This window comes from Lutjanus erythropterus, chromosome 14 (genome assembly GCF_056507025.1).
Source record: "Lutjanus erythropterus isolate fLutEry1 chromosome 14, fLutEry1.hap2, whole genome shotgun sequence".
Lineage (NCBI taxonomy): Eukaryota > Metazoa > Chordata > Actinopteri > Lutjaniformes > Lutjanidae > Lutjanus > Lutjanus erythropterus.
Window position 1 is genome coordinate 35,685,905 of NC_139330.1, and position 25,384 is coordinate 35,711,288.

The window sequence follows — 25,384 nt, forward strand, 5'->3', positions numbered from 1 at the left end:
ATGTCTGAGTTGTTCTTGTGTCTCTTGAGAGAACTGGTCCACCCCAAAGTTGCAAAACAACTACAAAATGTGTGTGTGTGTGTGTGTGTGTGTGTGTGTGTGTGTGTGTGTGTGTGTGTGTGTGTGTGTGTGTGTGTGTGTGTGTGACAGATTATCCTCTGTGAAGCACCGGCCACAGCATGTTGAACCCTCTGAAATTGGTTGTTAAAAATAGAAAGTAAAACATGCTTGAGTCGTTTAGTTCATCTGTGTTGTTGCTCCTCTTTTCAGATGAATGAATGGACGATTTATAGATGATGTACAGTCACAGCTGTGACCACACAAGTGCAGACAGAGCTGGCTGGTAGAGGGAGTTCAATCCTGGTTGCCTTGGTGGAATCTGTACGCTGTCAACTGTGTGTCTGATGATGTTTCAATATAATTTCTCATTGTTGTAGACAGAGTGTAACAAGTTAAGTGACAAAAGTTGGAATCTGATTTTGACAAGCATCCAGGTTTTTGGAGTTTTCAAATCCAAGAGTAAGTGTTGTAAATCCTTCACACTAACACAGAACAGGGCAACACTGTTCAAAGTTGTAATGTTTCCATTTCAATTGCTAGCAGTTACTTGATATATACAAGCCGAGATGTCAGGAGAAATTGAGAGCTTTTGTCTGTGTCAAGGCTGCAGCTAATCCCTGGAAGCAACCACACTGTTAAAAAAAAAAAAGTTCAGACAACTTATAATTTCAAGGCAACTTACTGAAGATTTTTGAGTTTTTAGTTCTTCAGTTTTGAAACAAACTTCAAGAAGTTTTGCTGACCTAAAATCTTAAGTTGAGATAATTTATTTTTCTTCTTTAGATAAATCTGAATCTTTGAGTTTTAGAAACAAAAAAATAAAAACTAAAAAATCACAATGAGCTGTGAACCTGATTTGTCCTCTTGTGCCTGAAAAAATAAACAGTTTTAATTGAACATTTCAATTAACACTTCAATAAATTTACTCAACATTTTTTAGATAAAATGTTTTGAGTTTCTAAAATTTAAAGCTTAGTAAGATCAGCAGTTGGTAAAACCTTTTTCAAAACTTCAGAATTTGAGGTGGACTCAAAAATCTACTGCAGTCTGCTGCCTTGAAATTTTGAGTTTTCTCAACTTTTTTATTGACAGTGCACTGAGACAGTAAGACAGATATTCGGTTTCTTGCACTGTCATAACTGTATCCTGAGAAACTGAAGTTTCAGTCACATATATTCAGAGTATGGTGTCATTAGTGCTGCACTTTCATGTGTCAGTTGTAAGGTGGAGATGGAAGGGACCACATTGGGACAGAGTGCCCCCGGGCGTAGATGAGTTCTCGGTCTGATCAAAGCATTGCTGCCTCCATCACCCCTGCTACCCTCAGGAGGACCTGGGTGCTGATGGCTCGAAACGCACAAAGTGGTTCATTAGAGACGCTCCCCGAACAACAGACTGCCTCTAACAGCAAAATAACATCTCCCTTTGATCTGTGACTGCACCAATCAGCTTGCAGCGTTCCTCTGGTCGCCTTAAAGATTTGTCCTCCATCCATCAAGTTTCTATTTTAACATCTCTCGCTTTCTGTTACATATGGTGGGTGTGGGCCCACATGGATCTGTCACACAGGCATGCCACATCTTGATTTATCAATACGCTGATCTCTTTATTGAACCCAGGCAGCCACAGGATTTCAGCTTCAGAGAAAAAGAACATTGATAGATGAGTTCAAACCAATCAATCACCTTCACACTGAGAAGAACTGTAATCATTGTCCAATGACATCATTCTGTTTATTGTCCTCTCATTCTCTGTTTCAGAGGAAGGACATAGAGAAGTAACTACTCACTGCCAGAGTTTCTGTAGTGACTTACAAGTACAAGTACTGTACACTATGATGATGTGAAACATCGCAATGAACAATGACATCATTACTGGGTCTTAAAGGGTCTTTGTCTCAGAACCACATCTTTAACTTCTGTCTTTAGTTGTGTTTAAAATGAAAATAATAAGCAGGACATGGAGACATAGTGCAAGGAACAGCAGCCACATGTCAAATATCAAAATAAGGGAATAACTCTATGGTAACTCTGAGGGCACAAACTACCTCAAATACAGAAGGCTCTTAAATCACAATGGTACAGTGGAAGAGGGCTCATTCGATAACTGTCAACTATCATAACTATTAGCCAGTGTCACTGACACCAAATATTATAGAAATTAGGTATTTCACTGGAAATAACTAGTCTCCTTTGCCTAACTGGTAAAGGTCACATTTGCCTAATTTATATAAACGGCATCTGCATATGAATGTAGAATCTGTGTGCAAGGGAAAGATTTTGGTATCTGAAGTCTGAGCAGGCTTTAGCTACATGCAGGTAAACTGTCCATGTGGAGAGTAAAACAGGTGGAACACATCAGCTGAAATTCAGTCTTGGAACTCATCCAAATTCAAATGCAGATGTCTGTTTTATAGAGATTCGTTATATAGAAGAGGAATTCTTGGACCATTATTTTCTACACCGGAAGCCTCAGAAACATTGGCCATTGCCCCTAGAGGCTTAATCATCAATCGACAATAGCTGATGGGTTACAGGGGTCCCTGCACCTGCTGAAGATGTTTTGATCAGATTTCCTACAAGCAAACAAGAGCATATGTTCCAATGAACATAGTCAAACAAAAATAAGTTGGATTTCTGTTCAAACAGCCCATGACAGGAGGCCAAATGTGCAGCAGTGTGAGGTATGTTCCAGCAGCCTGCCATTCCCTCCATGTCATGTCCAGAACTTTTGTGTTGCCCCCACACTGCAGCTCCCACACCTGCCTGCACACATGCTCCGAATACCCTCATCATCCTCTTGCCAGTCCTCTCTGCATTCAGTGTTGCTTTACTGCCATTATCTCCACTCCTAGCTGTATCTGTACCAGTACTTGCCTGTCTGTATCCTGTTCTTGGCCCTTAACCTTTTCCTGTAAACCTGCTCATGATCTAGTTTAGGGATCTGCAACCTGCTGCTCCGTACCACATGTGGTGTTTTTGCCCCTCTCCAGTGGCTTCCTGTGGCTTTAACAACAATGATATGGAAATGAATAACATCTTGTTTTTAACATTTTAATTTTCATTCATCATTGTTGTAGACCAAAAGTGATTCTTACATTCTCAGCTGTCAAACTGTGGGGGCCTATACATCGAATACAAAATAGTTTTAACATTTAGTCAACTAAATGTGCATCACAGCCTACATCTACAGCTCATGCCCTTTCCTCTAAATTTTGCTGGTAGCTAGTCTTGAGTCTCCTGAGGAAAATAGATTTTAATAGTTGCAGCACCAGACAAATTTCTATTTTCTTTTTCTGCCCAAAAATGGTTCCTCTGAGAGAAAAGGTTGCAGACCCCTGATCTACTTCTTGTTTAGACTTGTTGCCAGCCTGTCTTCTGATTTTTGTCTTTGTCAGATTGTTTGCCTGTTTGAACTGCCTTTTTCAGTCAGCAGTAAGCCAGTTCAGTGGCCATTCACTAAAGTGCCTTGGTGTCTGCATTTGGGTCTTCTTTCCTGTCGACTTCGCTCTGCTGTTAAAATGGCATTACATTTGGAGCACATAGTTTGGACTTTAAACCTGATTCAGGACTTGTCTATCTTGACTTGGGGCTTAAGTGCAAAGATTTGAGACTTACTTGTGACTTTCAAAATAATGTCCCACCACTGGATATTGACATTGTGTTTCTGCTTACTAGTCCAAAATCCTTTAGCCAAATAGTCTGTGCAGAGCCTGCAGGTATTAGGGGTAACTTCTTTGCTAATTTGTGCACGAGTTACTATCAGGACTGTATTTCTGAATTTAGCTTCACATTCAAAAGGGTACATCCTCTTGGGACCATGAGTCTGCCAGCTTTCCTGTGTAACCTTATTATCAGTGTGTTCTGATTAGTGCAGGATATTAAGATTTCTCAAATAAGCCTATGATTTTCTATAATTTCCTTACACAACAGTTAAAAAGGACAGATACAATCAAGATGATGAATACATTTTGTTCATTTTTACTTTCATTTCCTTATAGAGAGCCAAAGCAAAATGTCTGGTCAACGTGAAGAATAATAGAATGAGGTGGGTGATTGAAGAACTTAATTACTGTCTTCCTCTCTGCTCATCACATTTCCCCCAGCTGGGCAGCTCATTGTTTCTCATTTGCGGTGAAAGGAAAAAGGCAGAGAAACCTTTTCATTCAGTCGAAGAAGTGCAAGTGTTGGCACACTCTCCTATGTCATGAAATCCACTCTCTGTCATCTGTTGCTGCTCTCGGTTCCCACAGGGGAAAATAAAATCAAAGCTGCTTTCAAAGAACGCTTATTGGATCAGTCTGAAGCAAAGCAGTAGCACAGTGACAGATGGCACAAGGTCCTGAGGTGGTAGTTGTGTCTGCTGCCTTCATGGCTAGACGTGGGCCTGTTGCCTGCTGAGAGCTTTTGGAACTGAAGAGGTTGAGCCTAGAGAAGTCATTATTTGTGGTCGGCACCATGCAGATATTAATGGTTATTGTGTATACCACAAAACCTCTACCAGGCCAATTTATTTCATTCTGTCAAAAGGCGCCAGCAGCCAGCTCCCAAAGATTATATATAGAACAGATCTCCCCTGGGTTGAAGGAAGACTCGACTCCTTAGGCGACCTAACATATTAAGGGATCTAACATTGAAGGATCAGCCTGCAAAAGCACTTTCTCTTTATTATTAAAAAAATAAAAGCCTTTCCAGATCGCTGTTTCCTGTGGATAGCAATGAAAATACATTTTCCTTGAAGTTTTCCGCTTTTTACTTTTTCTTCCTCTTTCCCCCCATCTGTCCGTTTGTGAGGCTTAATGGAGAAAACACACACACATACACATGGCTGCGACTGCTACTGCCATGCTACCATGACCAAAGGAGAGCTGCTGTAAGTGCTGCAGTTCATCAGAGAAGGAGTACAAAAGTCAGAGAAACAAGTTCAACAACTGATTTGAGACGAGGACACTGTGAGCTCCTGTTGTGGAGACATCAGACCTCTAACAGACAATAATCACTGGAAACATCACAAAGTTGCTCATCAAGGCAAATACCTTGATAGCCCATTGATAGCTGTTTTACCCTGTTGGAGAAACAGTCAACCAATCTGGCTGCCCAATCCAAGAACTATAACTACAACAATAATGAGAACATTATGTAAACGTTTGGGTCAAACATTCAGAGTGTCCTTCCACACTGTTGTTACCAGCACTAACTTCAAAAGCCATCAGTCAGTGATGTTATGGGGCTGTGTTAGTGCCCATGGCATCATGGGTAACTGTCGCATATGTGAAGACACCATTGATATTTAATGATACATACAGGCTTTGGAGGAACATATGCTGCCATCCAGACGACATCTTTTTCAGAGACGTCCCTGCTTATTTCAGCAGGACAATGCCAAGAAACATTCTGCATGTGTTAAAACAGCGTGACTTTGTAGTTAAAGAATTTGAGTAGTAGACTGACCTGCCTCCCACTGAAAAGGTGTGGTGCATCATGAAGCCCAAAATATGACAGTAGAGACCCCAAAACGTTGAGCTATTTAAGGCGTATATCAAGCAAGAGTGGGAAAGAATTTCAGTTGAGGTGTCATTTTTCCATTTGATGAAAATATAATTTTGTAGTATTGGACTACGCTGGCTATAGCTGCTATTTCTCATAGAGTGTGGCATGAAAAGTTTTTTAATAGGGTATGTATGAACTGGGGTAAGCTGAGTGTAGACTGCATAAAAGTAGAAAGCTGGATTGTACTGATGTATTATAGGGCCCAATGGAAGCATTAAGAATATATAAAGGCTAAAAACCAGACCCTTGAGGTATAGTTCAAAGCAGCATCACCAGACAGAGTTGAAGCAAATAGAACAGATAAAAAATCTAAAAGGCTAAAAATATCCTGAGTACAAGCACTCAGTGTTCATTCTAGCCAGGTAAAGACTCTGAGATAGTACACTAAAGCTGTGCCAGTGAGTGTAATATTGGTTATGCTACCAAACTGTTACAGTATAACTCATAAATAGATTTTTCATGAAGGATTTCAGCTCATTTATGTTCAAAGACAGACAGCAGCTCCTCCAATCCTGAAGTGCCTTTCCACTCCAATCATCCAGACCCCAGCTGCAACGTCTGTCTGTAATCTGGTCATGCATGAATGGACTTCAACATGCCACACACACACACACACACACATGCTTGACTCTACCTTCTCTCCCTTCTCTCCTGGGAAACCCCTCTTCCCTTCATCTCCCTAAAGAGTGGATGGAAACATCAGGTCAGAGAAGCAGCGAGGCAGTGAGAGCAGACACGCCCTTTCAACCAGGGGAAAATCAAAGACGAGCAAAGGCTCAGGGGAAAAAAGGGAGTGCTCTGTCTTGACATGGAGCTGACAGGAGAAGATCTACATGTTTAGAGAAGACCTCAGGGGCCTTCTATCATGTAGGTCCCTGGACAGACACGACAAGTGGTTGCCTTGTGAAACAATTAAACAGTAGTCAGTGGAGAGATGATTTCTCATCCAGACCGAGCAAGTGACTCAACGTTAACCCCATTTGATTAACATGGAGACTACAGAACCAGACTTAATATGATGTTTCATTTAAAGGCTTACCATACAGGAACAAAACTGACCTTTCACAAAAATGTGCTAATTGTAGGGCTGCCATAACTCTAACCCCAGCTCTAGTGTTAGGGCTCTGTTATAACACCAACCTTTTCTTTGCTGAATGAAGTGTGTCTCACTGTATTGTACCATTGTACAGGCTTAGCCTCATTGTACCAAAAAACCCTTTTCTTCTCACCCATAGTGTTATTTATCCATCTAGACTGTTTTGATGTGAGTTGTGGTGCTCAACGCAGCAAAAAAAAAAAAAAAAATAAAAAACATTTGAAAAACTCAGCAGCAATGTCTCTTTTCAGGAATCATGATCAATCCACACACCTTGCTATGAGCAGTTTCAACTACTTTCTTCCTACTGAACCACACCCGCTGACCGAGGTTACAGCTCAACCAAGGAGGACACTATTAATGTTTAAACACACTGTCAAAAGCACAAGCCTCTCGTCCGTAAGTAGATGCATGTTTCCTTCTCTGTGGTGATATGGTTCATGGTAGTAGTTTGGTAAAAAGAAAATAGTACAACATGGAACTGCTCCCAAGAAGGTGTGTGGATTATCTTGAGTAACTGGGTCATGATTTCTGGTGAGAGACATTGCTGTTGAGTTATTTAAATATATATATATTTTTGGTGCTTTCCCACAAATCGAGTGCCATCTAGTTCCATCATACTGGAGAGAAGGCAAACATATCTATGACCGATATCTCCAAAACTCTCCAAGTCACACCAACACAAGTTTAGACGGATACATAGCACTACATGTAAGAGGGGCCTGAGCTCATCTGAGTTGGACTGACAGAGACATCCCTGTTTATTTCAGCAAGACAATGCAAAGACAGTTGAATAAGACTTCAGCTACAAGACTGGCCTGCCTGCAGTCCAGACCTGTCTCCCATTAAAAATATGGTGTGCAAAATGAAGCACAAAATATGACAATGGAGACCCTGCACTGCTGAGCCAATAAAGCAAAAACGAGACAGAATTTCACTTTCAAAACTCCCTGTCCTCAGTTCCCAAACACAAAGTGTGCTACTAAGTGTTGTTAAAAGAAAAAGATAATGTATCACAGTGGTGAACTTGCGCCTGCACCAACTTGTTTGGAATGTGTTGCAGCAATGTACTTTATTCAACTGAATATAAATATCTAACATATCTAACATTTAAACAAATCCCAACTAGTTTGTAATTGGGGTTCTAGATACAAAATCAATGATCTTTTTTTAGTTACAGGTATACCATATAGGAATAAAACATTTGAGAACATTTGCTAATGGTAGGGCAACTATAACCCTAACCGCAGCTCTAGTGTTAGGGTTGTGACAATCCTAACCCTTTCTTTGCTGAATATCCTGGAAAAACTCACAAACATGATTAAATGGCAAGAAGGATCTGATTGAGGTATCTGGATAAGAGGCATTTATATCTTCTATTTTTCCCCAACCATTTTGCTATATCCACGTGTTTAAAACAGAAGCTAAAGCTAATTCAGAACAGGACCGCAGCTATTGACAAGACTAAGCTCACTAATAGTTCCACATTTTGACTTTTAAAGGCATTCAAAGTTTGCCAAAACACTAAATAGTTTTTCTGCAGCACTCCTCAAATTAGAGACTTGGCCCACATATCTCACAGATCTTGGATTCAGGACATCAGCATTACTAAAATCTTGGCCGTGGCCCTGAACAGATCATAGGCCCAGGGCTGCAGCCTTTATTAGTAGCTGTTCCTAATACTTTGTGACACTTCAGAAAAATGAAAAGGTGAAAGATCTTACCTGAATGCCTTGGTCTCCCTTAACTCCCTGTGAAGCAAAGCAGAGACAGATGCTGTGAGTGTAACAACTGATAATAATCACAGCCGTCCACTAGATGGAGCACAAGATCCTCTCTGTGCATCGTAATTAACAGTGACAACAGTCCAAGGCCTCACAGAATGGATGGACAGGAGCAGTGTTCATTTCATCTAAGAAAATATCTAATCCCGGTTGTGCAACCTTGAAGGAAAAAAGTCAAATAACAGTGACTGCAAAGGCTTCTCCTCTGTCCTCATTATGACCTTCAACTCAGCAGCCTCGTGTGCTCATAAAGCTCATGGCAGAAAACAGAAACAGGATTCTGGGCTGATTTCATGGGAAAACAACACGAGAGGGAAAAATGGTTGAAGCTTACAAGGCAATAATCTGCACAGAAGCTAGCAGCAGTGAGGTTCTTCCAGCGGTTCCAGCCTCAGGAAAGCTGCCGTATAAACTTCAGAGGGACATTATGTTTTCACTGTGACCTTTAGAGTCACAGTGAAAACATAGAAGCTTCAGAAAAAAATCACTCTAACAGAGAGCCATGTTATAGATTTACTGTTTGATGATACCCAGATGACTGAGATGCTTTGATTTAGCTCTGTGGAGTTTAGAAGAAAGGGAAGACTGAAAGTTCATATCAAGTTTGAAGGTGCTATTTAAAGTCTTTATTGTTATTTTACTAAAATTTGATTTCTTTTCTTACAACGTATTAAATAACTGTGTAATGCAAAAGGTGTCACTTCAATAAATCCAAAAGCATAGAATCTATCACCAACTCTGCAGTACTGACCTAATCACACTAACCAACATACAATATTTGGCAGCAACCAACCCACCACATTATAACATGAAATGTTTGTTATAATCAGATGTTTCTCACAATTTAACAAGATCATTTCAAGTTATTACGACATACAAACTGTAAACAACAAAGAGATATTATTAATCTTGTTTTAATACCTTTAAAATGTAATGTTATAACAATATAAATGATCATGTTATAACATGAAATGTTTTATGTGATGTTAATCTGTTTTTCTTTTTGTGGTGGATCATCAGCACACTGCTGTACGCACACAATGTGTGTGGCAATAATCTATTTAAAGGGCCAGTTCCCCCCGCAACAAAAATGCATATTTTTCCCCTGGCCTGTAGTGAGTCCCATCACACAGCTACAAAATATTCTCTACATAAAGCCTAGGGGAACAGTCACATTTTTTACCTGTTGTCCAGCAGTGGTGATCTGACAGGTGTCCGCCAAAAAAATATATTTGAAAAATTCAAAACCAGCATTTCTTTCCAAAAATTATGACCTGATGACATTCCAATGACATTCCAAGCAATAGTTTATCGCTGCAAGTAGACAGTGGACACCTGTCAGATCACCATTACTGGATAACATGTAAAGAAAAATTGTTTTTCCCCTCAGCTTTATGTAGAGAATGCTTTGTAGCTATGTGATGGGACATACAAAGTGTCATTAGCATTGACTGCAGGTCTCATTAGGTGTATAGGTGTTTAGGTATGTTTTCTGTGAGAAAGCGTTGATAACCACCACTGTGGACCAGCTGCTCAGCACCAAACAGCAGATACACAAAGTTGGAGACTAACATGTGAACATAGTGGATGCACCTGGCACCTAAGGAAGCAGCTAGCTGACAGCGAGCTGTCAGGGGAGTGAATATTGGACTTACATGTATCAGTTGGCCAGTAACACAACTCCAAATGAATGCTAATGTTGATCTGTGTCTGCTGGATGTGTCATATGTTATTAACCCTCTTCAAATCTTTCACGTAGCTTCCTTCCTTCTTTAATTCCCCTCTTAACTTGTGAGTGAGGTTTGAGCTAAGTGAAATAGTTCCTGTCCGACCATGACAGCCCATCTCTGGCCTGCCACAGACAGCTTCGTTTAATCCTTTTAAAACATACTTTATCTTAACTACTTTCTACTTTCCCCTCCCTTTGGACATTTTTGGCATCTCTCCTTTCATCATCTATAATTTATCAAAACTCTAGTCTCTAGTAATGCCATAATGGCTTAGATTACTGTACAGCAGTTGCTGTGTGCACGTTTGCGTGTGTGTCTGTCCTCTAGAGGAAGTCTGTTAAGCCATGGAAAAGTGTAGAAGGACAAGCATGTGCAGAGTGTCCCGGGCATAGCTCACTTTGCCCCCCACACAGCTTCAAAGCCAAGGTTAGATCCTTTAAGCTGCCATCCACAGAGTGTGTGTGCATGTGTGTGTGCTTTATTCATCCCTGTTTTTTCAGTACTGAGGAAACTATTATGCAATAATCCAACAAACACTTTCCATTGAATAAATGTCAAAACCATAAACGTGGCAGCAGATGCTACCTGCATCATTTTGTGAGGTCAGGGCCTGTGTGTTTTTATGATATCAATTCTAAACAACTCCCAAAGCTTCATTTAATGCTTTTTCTTACCATTTCATATAAATGATAAAATGTGGTGATTGCTAGGAAGGGCCAGATGGTGACTAAGATGGGGGACACAGCCCACAGTCCTCATTCCATACAAGAATTCAAGAATGCAAGAATTTAAGCACATGCTAATAAGAGGCTTCAGGAATCTGAGTCAGACAAATCTAAAGTCTAATAAAGTTCAGGTATTTTTAGTATGAAATACCACCTTTGCTGGTACAAAACCAAGACAACACCTACCAAGATGACTATACACACTGATTGATTACAGCTCAAATTATACTTCCACAAAATGCATGTGATGGTATTTATCATCTGTTCATGTACACAAAGGAAACATCCATAAAAGCCTATAAAATAACCTCAGCCTCACTTTCCCAGTCTATTCATCGCCCTTATGAGTGATCTTTCCACACCTCAAACCACACAACAGCTCACACCCTTTGTTTTAACAACCCTAACAATAGCCAATGAGACTATGTAACTCAACTGGAAAGAACAAACCTTATTTGTCCATCAAACACTGGCTTAATATGCTGACTGCACAGTCCAAGTCACAAAAAAAATTTATAAGACACTCCTGTTAAGCCAAACTAAATAACCACACTTCTCTGACACTGAGACTTACTTGTTCAGAGTATTTATAGGTATAATATGCTACATTTTCCTAAAAGACAACCCGTAGACTCATGTTACATGATCTCTTTCAATCATCACTTATGACCTACTAGAAGTGTGTAGTGTTGTAGACTGTATCTGCAAAGACTCTGCCCTCTGCCTGGATGGTATTTCATCTCCTACTGACTGTATCTTTGAAATATTTGAAGTGTTTGTAATATGTTAAATAAAATTAGATTTTCAAGACACTCTGGCTGATAGATTTTTTATATGGAACAGGGACTGTGGATTTTGTTTTCTACTTCTTACAGTGTAATCTCATTAGAAAAGGATGACTTCAGAGCCAGTATGGAGAAGAGGAATGATAATAGTGACCCATAACCAATTCCAGTGTACATACGCCATGTGAATGTTGTATTCATTTTAAAGTCCTGGTCATGAACCTTTGAGTGAAACACAGAACACCACAGTCATACATGAAAAAGTTATAAAACAAGTAGAGAGTGGACTACCTGTGGGCCTTCAGGACCTGGTGGGCCGACATCACCTCGATCACCCTGTGGACAGACGGAAAGGCAAATATTAATACAAAGCTGATTAACAGCCAACAGAGTGGACCAGGTTTTCCTTCAAATTGTTGTATGGTCTGGCTGAGGTTAAAAAATGTTTGGTGTACAGAACACTACAGCAAAGCAGCGGGGTCGCATTTCATATTTAATCAGTGAATACTTGCTGATCCCTGATCCAGTCAACACATCCTCATACTTAAACGTTGGGCTTATTGTCACTTACTCCCAAAATTACATATATTACCAGTATATTAGCAGTGACAGGCTTACTGGGTCTCGACTACATAATACAGGTCACGTGACACAACTCTTGGCACATTACACACATGGTTTATGTTGTAAAACAATCACAATTTGGTTAGGTTTACGCACAAAGAACTACTTGGCTAAGTTTAGGCAATCAAACCACTTGGTTTGGGTTAGGAAAAGATTGTGCTTTGGGTTAAAATAACTATATTACGTATGTTGGACGTGACTTGACTGTTGCAAAGGAAGTGAAATTTTAATAAAACTTAAAATTAAATAGCTCTACATTTACCTTTTGTTCCACACAGGACTCAAACCACGGTCTCCTGGGTGAAACTCCTGTGCTTTTTTGAGCCATCCCTTCTACAAATGTGGACTTCCTTGCTCCTTATACTTCTCCTGTCATGTTCACTACGTCCACTAGGGGGCGACACTCAATGGTAAGAGTTGGGCTAAGCTGCTTGCACTTACGACCAGCATGCTTTTTACTGATGAGGTAGGACTGGATTCAGTATGTATCAGAGGCATTTCCAATACTAACACCGGTATCAGAACAACCCTAGTCGAAACCATCCTCACTTGAGGTATTTCATAGTTTTACTATAATCTTCTCTGTCGTATGTTTACTTTCTCTCTAAAATACCATCTTACTGCACAGGAAAAGGTAACCTCTTTGACTTCTGAGAACAATAAAACTGTATGCTTTCAGCCAAAAAAAGCAACAAGAAATAAATTACAACTTCCCACCCTCAATCCCTAAAGAAAGAATATGATACGTAAAAGTTCACCATTACTTGGGAAAATTAATGGTTATTGCGTTCTCTCTAAGATGAAAAATCCATTATTTATCTAAAGGGCAATATGTACAGTAGGTTGTACACTGGAATACATATTTTCCCAGACAATCTAACATACCGGATTGTATAGACCATCTTCTGTTTCAAAAGTGAAATACAGAGGAGAGCTCACCTTTTGTCCTGGCACACCTGGCTCACCCTGCAGAGATAAATCACAGTGTGTACACACAAAGCACATATCCACCCAGTGTAACAAATTCAGTATCTTATACTGACAACCGGACAGAAAAGCAGGTGGCTAAGGCTTGATTTGAGGGCTTCAAAGTCATGTTTTCCACCCAGATGCTTCTCTGGTTGGGCTGCAGAACAGTTCAGATATTACTGCTCATGCTAAAGCCTGTCACAAGTATGAACCACTTGTGATAGGTGTTGGTAGATCTCTATGTTTCTCTGACCTCCCAATCTACATTCCTCCTTTCAAATAATCCGTGACAATTACAGCATCATGTGGAGATCTACTCGTTCAATCCAAAGGGAATGTGTAGTCTTGTGTAGGTGGAGTTGGTCTGAATTTTCAGAGCAGCTGCACAGAGACCAGTTGGAAACATCTTGATTTGATCCCTTGTTTCATGTGGCTTGTTTTATTTGGGCCTGAGTGTGTTTGTCTGGAATAACTCTAAAGTCATCACGAGAGGCCACAATGATGCTAATCAGGTTTTTTTGAATTGTAATTTTGCTGTTTGGACAAGAACAGAAATTTGTTTACCTTCAGTCCTGTTAAAAGCTGCAGAAACAATGTAGAAATCACAAAAAAGTTCATGTCAGATGGGCAAACTTTCATTAAAGAGAAAAATCTGGGAAGTTGCGGAACTCACTGAACCAAAGCTTACCCTTGGGTCTTTTCCCGGTTTGCCTGGTTCACCAGGCTTACCCTGTATGAAAAGAGCAAAAATGATTTACACAGAATCAAAACTATCTACAACACCACTTCCATGCCATCTGAATTCCCAACTAGGCCTTTGTGCATTATAACAAGAGTCTGGCAGTGAATCATAAGTATTTTGCTCACTGAAATAATTACTGTATTTCCTCAAACAAAAGACTCCAAATAAAATGGGAATTAGTCTGGAACCTCTCAGTTCATTTGTTTCCATTTGTTTCCAAGAAACACTGATACCAGGTGCAGAACACCACACAATTGAACAGACAAAAAAACAATTATACAATGAAATGTGTGACACAGCAGAGACACAAAATGGCGGCCGCCTGGTCACAATCTTTCTACTATCTTTCTTTCTTGTATCACAGCTGAAGATCACACTGAAATATTTTTCTGAAAACATTTGAGGTGAGAAATAGATAATGTTGTAACAGAATCTTGATTGATATTCGATCAGCACTGCCTAGTTTGACCATTTGATCTGAGTGCTGTGCGCTGGATAGACCTGCTGACTGGATGCAGTTGGATAGACCTACAACCAATCTGAGCAAAAAAAAAACATCTGATGTAGTGGTGCTTGGTCTGTTTTCAAGCAGCACACAAAATGGCGGCTGCCTGGTCACAATCCTTCATGTATTATGTCTAAACAGCACAATAAAATGTTTCTGAAAACATTTATGGTGACGAATGCAATGCAATAACAGAATCTTGATCCATATTTGATCAGCACTGCATGGTTTGACAGTTTCAGTCAAGTTTCACTTTCAAGAGCCTGAGGCAATGCAGTGAACAGACCTGCTGACTGGACGCAATTAGATAGACCTACATTCAGTAAGAGCAGCAAAACATGCGACATGTGACTTTTCAGAACTGGACCTATCATTATATAGAACCCAGACAGGGGGCCAGACGTATCTGCCAGAGTAAATGAACATATGATCTTGGCAGATTCATCTGGTTCCAAGGTTAGGTACCCTCTACAGTTGAGGTAAATGAAGAAAATACAGTAAGTCAAACCAGCACAATGTTAAAATAAGCTTGCATCAGGCTTGAGGTTGCACCTCAAAGTTTGAACACTGAACAGTCTGTCGTATTTTAAGTGAAAGGTTGATTCTTAGCTTTATATTCTTAGGCTGCACCATGAAATTGTTGCCAGTTTTCAGACAGCTGAGTCACACAGCAGCACGTCCAGGTTTTAATGGTGTCCCTGAGCAAAGTAGCATTTCCAGTCCAGACTAATACTTGTAATATTTTTACTAGGCTTTCACTTCTCTGGGAACAATTTTGGGTTTATAAAGGTCTGTTTTCACGTCATGTAGGATGGATGAAGTTGGGAAACACTCCCTTGTTTACAGTTTGTAAGGGTTTATGACATTGGACTGCTGCAGACTGTTGTATGGTTGTAGTTTTGGCTGTGTGAGGGGTAGAAATATTGTGCATAAAAACAATTTTCATTAAATCTGGGCTTAATTACTTTTACTAACAGACTTTGCCTGACCTGACCATCCATGTGTTTGCTTTTCAGGCATAATATTATGCATCAAGTCAGATGTTTCCCAGTGGTAGCTACCATTTGTTGTTATTTACAAGATGGAAGCTGGTTATCATGGTATGACATATATGCATCATAATCCACATAGAGGAAACAAAGCCCACGGCATTATATATAAAGTATTTAAAAATGACTGAATCATTGAGGAATGTATTTTCATGTCCAACAATGTCCAAAAATGTTTGGTAGGGTCGTTCATTAACAGGTATAAAAGTAGACCTCTGGCACTCACCGGTGGGCCACTGGCTCCATTCAGGCCAGGTGTTCCTGGGGGTCCGGGTGGCCCTGGAGGTCCTGGGGGTCCCTGCACTCCAGGCTCGCCCTGCTGAGAGACCTTGAGTTACAACCTGCCATGCTGGAGCGAGCCCTCGCCACACTGGCCATGCCAACACAACAACCTCACACTACACCACAAATAAGTGCAGCACGGGGGGTTGCAGAGAGGAAGGTTAGCTGGGGAGCAAGGCAAGCGGTTATAATGCTTGAGGGTGACGATTCATCGTTGACCTTGAACTCTGATCTGGGATCAAATATGCAAAACTCAAGGTTCACTTATTGGCTTTTCTGGGACTCTCTGCTAACTTTGAGAATTTCTCTGCACATGGGGTCAACTCCCCACAGTACCCCTGGTACTGTTGGACCCTGGGTAAGGATCTGGAAACTCTAAAACTTTCAGAGCCAACCGAATGTGTAATATCAGCTGTCTGCGAACATGAGACAGCAGCAACTGGGAAGTGTTTAAACTTTTGACCAGGAGTCAGTGGATGGTCGGAGAAACATCAAGAAGGACATTCATATCTGATGCCAAATATAGTAAGTGCACCTTTAGTTTAGAATATTTAATCACAGTTGTGGCTATAATGCTGTTTCTTTTCAGTTACTACTTTTGTTTGGAGGGCATGGCACAGCCATATAGAATGAAGGCTAATGGTCCTGCAGGTCTCATTTTTCCAGGACTTTTTGTCAAAGGTACTTCAGCATTTTTTAAGTTTAGCTTCTTAATTCTTGTTGGGTAAAAGGAAGTTGCGAATTGGAGATCATAGAAGACCTATAACTGCATGAAATTAATTTTGACATTGATTTCCTGTAGCTTCTTTGAAATAAACAGCTAAATTGAGTGTGGTTATTCTGAAGACTGCTCACTGACAGCCAGGGCCCTGGAACATTATCTCAAACTAAAGCCAAGACTAAACAACATCAAATAAAGGAAACTTACAATGAGCACAGGATATGAGGAGAATAAATACACTTCAGTGGCTGAAATAAATTTGTCTGGCTGCTACATGTCCTGAATCTGCTTCTCCTTTGTTTCAAATAATTTCCCTACTGATCTTTTGGAACTCATAAAGTCAATTTCCTGATTGCTACAGGTCAATATTTTATAGAGTAGACACCTCTGCATGGAAATATCCGTTATCATATAGGGCAACAAGTTTGCATGGCATGACATTTAATACATTATGCAGCACTACATGATCTATTTGAACACATGGTCCAACTTAGAGGAGTTCCTAACACAAAGCTCTGGCCTCACTTCAGTCACTCAGCAATCACTGTGTTACTGTAGGAGAACACACATGTACAGTAGCTCAGGACTGGAGAGCGCTGCCAAGCTTCTATTCTGAGATAATGGAGAACATCCATCTGAATCAGATCCATATTTTATCATTCCTTCTCTGCACTGCAGTGCAGAATGTGTCCAGATATGATTTATATCTCTGAACATGTTTGGCTTTTCTCAGGGGTTATACACACACACTGTTATGGGTCCATTGCAGCTGCCAATAGCTGCCAATAAAATGTGCCGTTCTGCACAACTTGACCACATTCAAGACATTATAGAAAGAAACTGCCATAATTTATTCTCATCATAATGAAATCCCATTATTGAGACAGTCACCACTGATTGGCTGATGTCAGATTTATCATAGGGAGGCAATATGAAGTCTGTACAGTATGTTAGTCCAGCTTATGTTTTCACAACACGCTTTCATTCCCAACTCGTCAAATATGGCAGCCAGGTCAGTGGCCCAATGCTTCAAACTATGACAATGTAGGTACCCCTCTAGAATCAGGTTTGCACATGCAGGGCTCTGTGGTCAAGTTAGTAATAACAAATATACAATGTCTAAGTAGACTTTCAAAATAAAGGCAAAGTGTTTAGGTAATGTTTAGGAAGTAAAGGATTTAGGAAGTAAAACTACTTGGGCAAGTTTGCAAAAAAAAGCATAGCTTGTATTAAAATGAGTACATAACATACCATACTACGCTACACCGTACCGCATCATACCACGCGATAACGCATCACACTGTAATGCACCACATCATAATGGACTGCACTATAATGTAATAACGTAATGGAACTGGACTTATCAGTCTCTTCAGGACTATGCAGGCTGTTTGGGGGATTGCTGCAGCCTAAACTGACTGATTTCATGACAGCTTTAATAAAAAATGACAATGCATGTCGCAATGTTTTTAGGTTTTTTTTTTCTTTTTTTGCAATTAAATTGCAGGTTCAAGTGAAAACTGCAAAATAAAGTTTTTGTATGACTCATTAAAATCAAATGCAACTTGTTTCAGAGAGAATAAAACTGCACTCTGTTCTGAGTGTTATGACTAACCTCACAAAAAAGGCTCAGGATTACTAAAACTCTCACAAAATGTGTCTTATATGTAATGAAGAAGTTTTTTTTAGCTCAAAGTCAGTCAAAACAGCACAAACTTCTAAAATAATAAAAAAAAAAATGTCAATAACAACGACAAACTTGGGTCTTTTCAGACCCATGACAAAATTGATTGGTAGAACTGGAGATTGGTCAAATTTACAGAAAGGTTGTGGAGTTTTGACGAAATTGCAAGATTGCACATTATTCAAAGGGACTGGTTGAATTTGCATTAACCGTTGCGATCACAACATCGCAGCTTCCTGGAGGGACTGACTTATGTACAGAAGTCATGTAAGACATGTAACACCTGACTTCAATAGCCTATTAAAACATAACAGAAATTACTCCAGAGACGTACCTACTGCGTTATACTTTGAAGGACAGGGGCACTGACCAAGCTACCATATTTGGCTCATTGGGATTGAGAACAGGCTCTTTTTTTTATGTATGACTGTCAACAGTGCTGATCTCCAAACAAAGTGCTTTGTCCTGGCACAGAGCAGATTGAACATACACAAGCAAGCAACCTGAGTACAAAATGAACCACAGGGCAGCACACTGAGGCTCCTTCACACACAGCTTTGGTCCAGTGTTGTAGGACCTATTGGACAGTTATGGCTGCAAGACAATGTAATAACTCTACATGTTTCTTAGAGTTCAGCTTCATGGTAAAAACTACTCAGTCTGTGAAACAAGAAGACTGAGTTAGAATCTGTAGATGTGGAGTTTAAAAGATGGGGCAGGGAGGCAGTCTGGGCCTTTAATGGTCTAGTGCGTAAGATTTAGGGGGATTTATTGGCAGAATATGACAGAAATGGAATTTAATTAATAAGTATGTTTTCATTAGTGAAACTAAGTTTTGTTACCTTAGAATGAGCCCATAATATCTACAAAGAAGCAGATCCTCTTCCACAGAGGCTGTCATGTTGTGTTGCCATGTTTCTACAGTAGCCCAGAGGGGACAAAAAAAGTTTTGCAGCTTGGGAGATATTTGGGAGAGGCAAGCAGCATTCAGTTGTGTCTGCAACCTCACTGCTAAATGGCACTAAACCTACACAGTGGTCCTTTACATGATGTAAACACTATTTCTTTTGGTTTGTATCTGTTTTTTGTTTTTTTTTATTTAAGATGAAACAAAGATTTAAATAAAACTTTGATGGTTTTGTGGATTGCTTTAAAACCTGAAAAACTGCAGCATTTATGTTTGATTTCCTGTCATGCATTATTGACAGAATTGACCTTTAGCCTTTAATATGACTAAACATTCAGAAGTAGCAGCAGCCAAAGGTTGGTTAATTGCAGCATGATGGCAGAAAAAGGTTGGGGAGGTTTTGGCGACGGATGGCGGCGGTTGACATCCACAGGGCGGGCAGAGAGGAGGGGGCAGGTAGGGGGCAGAGAGAATTGTACCTTGAGGCGTTTTAGGATTAGAGGGCTTATTGAGGGCATGTTGCGCACGGTGATGGGCAACATCTGCCGGGGGCAGTCACAAAGCACAGGTGGCCAGCGGTGCAAAAAGGTCGCAGGGTAAAGGTCACCAGGAGGCCAGAGAAAGGAAACAAGGTAGAACCAGGAGAATGAGGGAGGAATTGGGGGAGGGATATGGAGGAAAAAGAGAAATAGAACATGAGAGTGAAAAGCAAGGAAATGGGAAGGCAAAGGAGAGAAAAAAGGAAACAAGGCTGAAGAAAGGAAAGACAAAAAGAGGCACCAGCACAGCAACCTATGGGCCTGGAGTGGCAGAGGGGATGGCTGATGCTCTGTGATGCTTCTTTATTTCAAAAGAATGTGACATCTTCAAATTTCATCGATACTGTCATACTCTGTAGGTTGCATATCATCACACATCCCCATTTCAGGATTTATGTGCATCAGTGTCCCCATTAACAGCAGGCCAGGCCCTTAGATTGCAGCGGAGCAGAGGTGGGCGCCAGTCTTGCCACAAAGAGAGTACAGCAGTACAGTTACAGTACACATCCAGACTTACTGTGGCCAACTGTCCAACACAGGGCTGTACAATACGCCGCTTCTGTTGAGATGACCAGCATGATCAGATACAAGTTTAAGAGAGGGCAGTACAGGTGTGATCCTGCTGACAGCTACATATCACCACTGACACCAAGCAGAGCCAGCTGCAGGCAACTTGCCTACTTTTTACAGAGTGTACATATTTCCACAATTTTAAGTATGCAGAAGTATTAGGCGAAGACTATCTGCACCCAATACCTGAAACCCAAAGAAGTATTCACTATTATTTACTACTTTAACACACAAGACAGTTGTGGAATGTAATTCTTTTTCATTGTGTAATCATTCACACTAATTTCATCTGAAAGCCAAAAATAACAACAGCTCTATTTCCATGGAAATATATACAGCATGGTATAAGTAAATATAAGTAGGGGTATAAATGGAGTAAAAGTAGGCAAGTGTGCTGCTTTGTCCCTCACCATGTCCAGCTATCCACCACAACTGGAAACACAACTGCTTTGTTTAAATGTACAGAAGTCAAGGGCTGCCAATATTAAAATTAATTTTAGTTTTCATTTTACTGTGTTCAACTTATGTATTATAGAAGCTTATGGCTGCCATGCCAGAAAAAAGAAAAACGGATCAGTATCACAATATAATGTGATTTTTTTTTTTGTTGTTGTTGTTATAACAAGATGTTTTCATGTTATTAAAAAGTACAAATGTATCATGTTACGACATAAAATGATTCATGTTATAATGTGATAACATATTGTTATAACAAGAGCCTTTTCTTGCTATAACAATTCACTTTTTTTATTTAACCCTTTATATTACGGTGCTTGTAATAAACATTAGTTATTGTAATAAGGTCCTAATAAGATATTTATTAACATTAATCTGTGTTAATAAGTGTTGATAATACAATGATAAAAAAGTTTGTTTCTAGATTAGTTTAGAGCAGTTCACTGACTGCTTGAGAATGTTAATAAAAGCCTTATGAGGTTCTTATAATAGTTTATAATAGTTTTACAAGCACATTTATTAAGGTCAACTAACCTAACTATTGTTAATCCTTTCCTAGGCTTTTGTTGTGGCTTTGTTAAGATCTCTACATACTTTATTATGTATTTCTTGGCAATTAACTATGCACCTATTAACAATAAGCAATGTTTTTGGTGGTGCTGGATCTAAATTGTGCTCTTTTTTATTACTATTTTCTGGCTTTTTTATTCTGCTAAGAATGGTAAAATAAATGCATGATGAAGTATGAATATATCTATATCTATCTATATCTATATCTATATATATCTATATCTATATCTATATCTATATCTATATATATATCTATATCTATCTATCTATCTATCTATATATATATATATATATATATATATATATATATATATATATATATATATTGGTAGAACCTGACTTTATAAGATTATGTTATTACATTATAAATGTGTTATAACATGAAGTTATTAGGTTTATAACATGAAATGTTTCATGTTACAGCAAGATAAATAGTATATTGTTATAACATGAAAACTTTCTTATTATAGTATGAGAAGTTTGTATGTCCTAATAACATGAATATATCTTGTTATAACAAAACAGAATGTCTTATGATAACAACATGTTATAACATGATAGTGATCCATTTTTCTTTCTCTGGCATGGCAGCAATATGCTTCTGTAGCAGAGAATGTGCCACTGAAACTTGAAAATTAAATTGTCATCTATCAGTAATTTTTTTATTTTATTTAATTTTTCATTGTGTGCACATACATGGAAAATGGAATTCTTAATTCTTAAATATTGGCTTCCTGTGCTTCAGTAGAACGTACAATTCACCTTAATTCCAGTAATAATTCAAAGAGAAACTGCATGAACCAAACCAGTGACAACCTCGTCACCACATTGATCTTTTGTTTAATTCAGGTGGGTGGAGAGCAGAGGGTTGAGGAGTGCCATGGCTCTAGGGCACTGCCTCTCTTTGCGGCACGACTTGGTGACACCCCTGCTGAGGGTTATCTACCGGGGTGTTTGGAGGCACCCACAAACCTTTAACGTCAGAGCCTGACTGGAGCGCAAGGCAGCCAGGGTTTTCAGAGGAAGATCCTGCACAAAGAGGCCCTGCACACCAGGGAAGTCATCCAACCACACAGAGAGTCAGTCATGTCTGGTGAAATCTGACTTAAAGTTGATTTCAGAATCCCTCAAAATATTTATTCCTTTTTTTCAAAGAGGGAGATGATGGATATCAACCTCATACCTTTGTGTTAAATACAGAGCTTGAGTCATTATTTGGTTAGCCTGGCTTAGTGTAAAGACTGAAAGCTGTGTGTGAACAAAAGTCTGAATTACTAATTTATGATTTTGGGGCTATTAAACCTGTGCTACAGAAAACAAAAATACACAATAATAACATCATCTCTGTGTTATGTTCATCTAACAGCAGTAGTTGTAGTTTTCAAAACATGTCTCACATCTGCAGTGAATATGATTTTCTAAGTTAAAAAAAAAAACAACTTAAAAAACGTATTTAGTCATTTTACAGCGACTGCTGATTCCTCACTCCTTTTAACCAGCAGGAAGGGCTTGCAAGTCGTCAGCAACTGCTAGGCTAAAAACAAGGCTTACCTCGTCTATTATAGGCCATATTTTGGCTTTTGTCGTGGCTCATAAACTGACATCCATAGAGATAAAGTTAGGTGAATGAACAGACAAACCACATCAATAACTATAACTATACCTATAAAAATATTGTTCTAAAATTGCACTTAAGGGGCGTCCACACCACAACTATTAACTCAAAGTCTGTATTCTACTATCCACTTGAGTTAGAGCAATTTTAGAACTATATACATATATATTTATAGTTATAGTTATAGTCCTCGGTTTAGATGGAGAGATAGAGTCCAGACCACAGCTTTATAGTTGTGGTGGGACCATCAACATCCACTTGAGTTAGAACAATTTTTAGAACAAAATTTCTATAGTTAGAGTTATTGGTGGGACAGCCCCTAGATCCTTGTTTTTGTTAGCTTCTCTGGCATCTTGACCTTTTACTTACAGCCAAAGCAAGAGCTACCTCATTGGCTGCTGCTGTATGTCACCACTATGCGTCTACATGGACGCCATATTTTTGAGGTCAATATCATAAACACATACAACATATACTGAGAGATGCAGATTTGTCTACAAACCCTGTAACTCAGTTCAATTGACTCAATTGAATCATTTTTTGTGTAATAAGTTGAACATGACAATGATAATTTAAATTATTGACACTACTAATGACTGGTCTTTATGCTAAGCTAGGCTAGCCACATGACTCGATATGAGATTGATATCAATCTATTAATCTCACTCTCAGAAAGAAAGCAAATAAATTATTTCCCATCCTTTTAAAGGGACAGTTTACCCCTAAATCAAAAATACATATTTGTCCCCTGACTTGTAGTATTATTTATCAATATAAATAGTTTTGGTGTGAGTTAGAGTGTTTTTTACCTTGTTGTGAGGAACTACATTTCTTCTGCAGCAGAATCTACTGGAAATACTTTAGAAACGACTTTCTTTTCTACTAGATAAAAGAAGTTCCTACCTGAAACTGCTTGATTATCTTTGGAAACAGAGACTGGTTTTAAATATTTCACAAATGTGAATTTTTGGTGCTTTGAGCAACACAAGCTGAGTGCCATTTAGTCCCATAATATTGGAGAGAAGGCAGACATCTCCACAGCCAAAGTCTCCAAAACTCTGCAACTCACACCAAAACTATCTAGATGATAACCAGCACTACATGCCAGAGGAGAAATGGGCATTTTTGATTTTGGGGTGAACTGTCCCTTTAACAGTGAGGCTGCTGCTGAAATACACATCACACAAACACAAGAAGGATTTTCTGATCTTGCTGGCAAACTCTCTAAACACTGAACATTTTACCTCCACCTACAGCAACTATAAGTCTCAGTGTAGGACTAAGCTCTGGAGCAGACACAGAAAACGGACCTCCCATACATACAGACTGCTGCAGGGGGCTCTGAGAAGTATATGAAAAATTCAGCAGGCATACAACTTGTGAGAGGAGGGGGGGCAGCTTCCAAAATAAAATAAAAAAAAAAAAAAACCTACTTTGATCATCTTAGCAGGAGCAGTTTAATAACTGAAGGTTGAATTACGCTGGAAATGGACTTAGCTATCTGAAAAATCCCCCTTTACACAGGAGACTCTTATTCTTGGCACCCCCACACTCAGGCTCTTATCACGTCCGACTGTATGCTCCAGCAGGCCGCCAGTAATTGCCTTATTTTCTCTCAACTAGCCAAACCCTAGAGACGGCGGGCCAGAGAACTGCAGAGCTACGCATGTGCTACCTATCACTGCGCTAGCCGCCATGTGTCTGTCCAGCTTCTGCAGTAGTTTCTCCTCTTCCAACTTCACTGTTCTGTTGTGGTCTGACATTAAACTGTACAGGGGGCATTTTAGATATAATGTCATACGCTGTAGGATGGAACAAGTTCATAATAACATTTATATTACAATACAAAGGACAATTTCTGAATTTTAGCATAAACATTAATAATGAAGTGGATTTTTTTGTGAGAGAGTAATGAGAAAGATTTAGTTCCACAATAATGTTTTCTTACCCTGTGTGTGTAGTCTCCACATACACCCTGGAGAGAACAGAAAAACCTTCAATCAGAACAAAGACCACACATAGTCGAGGTTTTCACATATTTTTACATTAATTAGTTACAATCAGTTTCAAATTAAAGGGGAAGTCCACTGATTTTACACATGAAGATCGGTTTACTCGTCATGGGGAGTTCAGCTCAGGCTGTGAAAACAGTTTAATGTGGTCTGAGCTGCTGTAGAAAAGCTTTGCCAAGTGTGAGAAAACACCCTGGGGATGTCATCGTGATGTCAGCAGGGTTATTTTATCTTGGGCAAAGAGACTACAAGGTCATTTAAGAAAGTCTGTGTTACAAACTGGGGGCATTAAGTTTAAAAGACTTTGGTGCTCTTCTGTATGGAGTCATAAAAGTGCCATAAAAAAGACTGAATCTGTAAAAAAGTAAGAAAATAAAGCTGGAAATAGTAATAATAAGAAATGAAACAAT

At 39.4% G+C, this 25,384-nt stretch overlaps 1 protein-coding gene across 1 annotated transcript in view; it reads right to left on the bottom strand.

Moving 5' to 3' along the window:
* The window catches only part of col13a1 (collagen, type XIII, alpha 1), a 70,185-nt gene that overhangs the window by 20,502 nt on the left and 24,299 nt on the right, over positions 1 to 25,384 (bottom strand). Inside the window, exons 10-18 of the mRNA XM_084736599.1 lie at positions 24,911 to 24,937; positions 22,320 to 22,391; positions 15,845 to 15,937; positions 14,011 to 14,052; positions 13,887 to 13,904; positions 13,293 to 13,319; positions 12,021 to 12,065; positions 8,430 to 8,456; positions 6,244 to 6,288 (exon numbers count right to left, since the gene is read on the bottom strand). Of these exons, the coding sequence (XP_084592725.1) occupies positions 6,244 to 6,288; positions 8,430 to 8,456; positions 12,021 to 12,065; positions 13,293 to 13,319; positions 13,887 to 13,904; positions 14,011 to 14,052; positions 15,845 to 15,937; positions 22,320 to 22,391; positions 24,911 to 24,937 (396 nt within the window). The remainder of the gene's footprint in view (positions 1 to 6,243; positions 6,289 to 8,429; positions 8,457 to 12,020; positions 12,066 to 13,292; positions 13,320 to 13,886; positions 13,905 to 14,010; positions 14,053 to 15,844; positions 15,938 to 22,319; positions 22,392 to 24,910; positions 24,938 to 25,384) is intronic.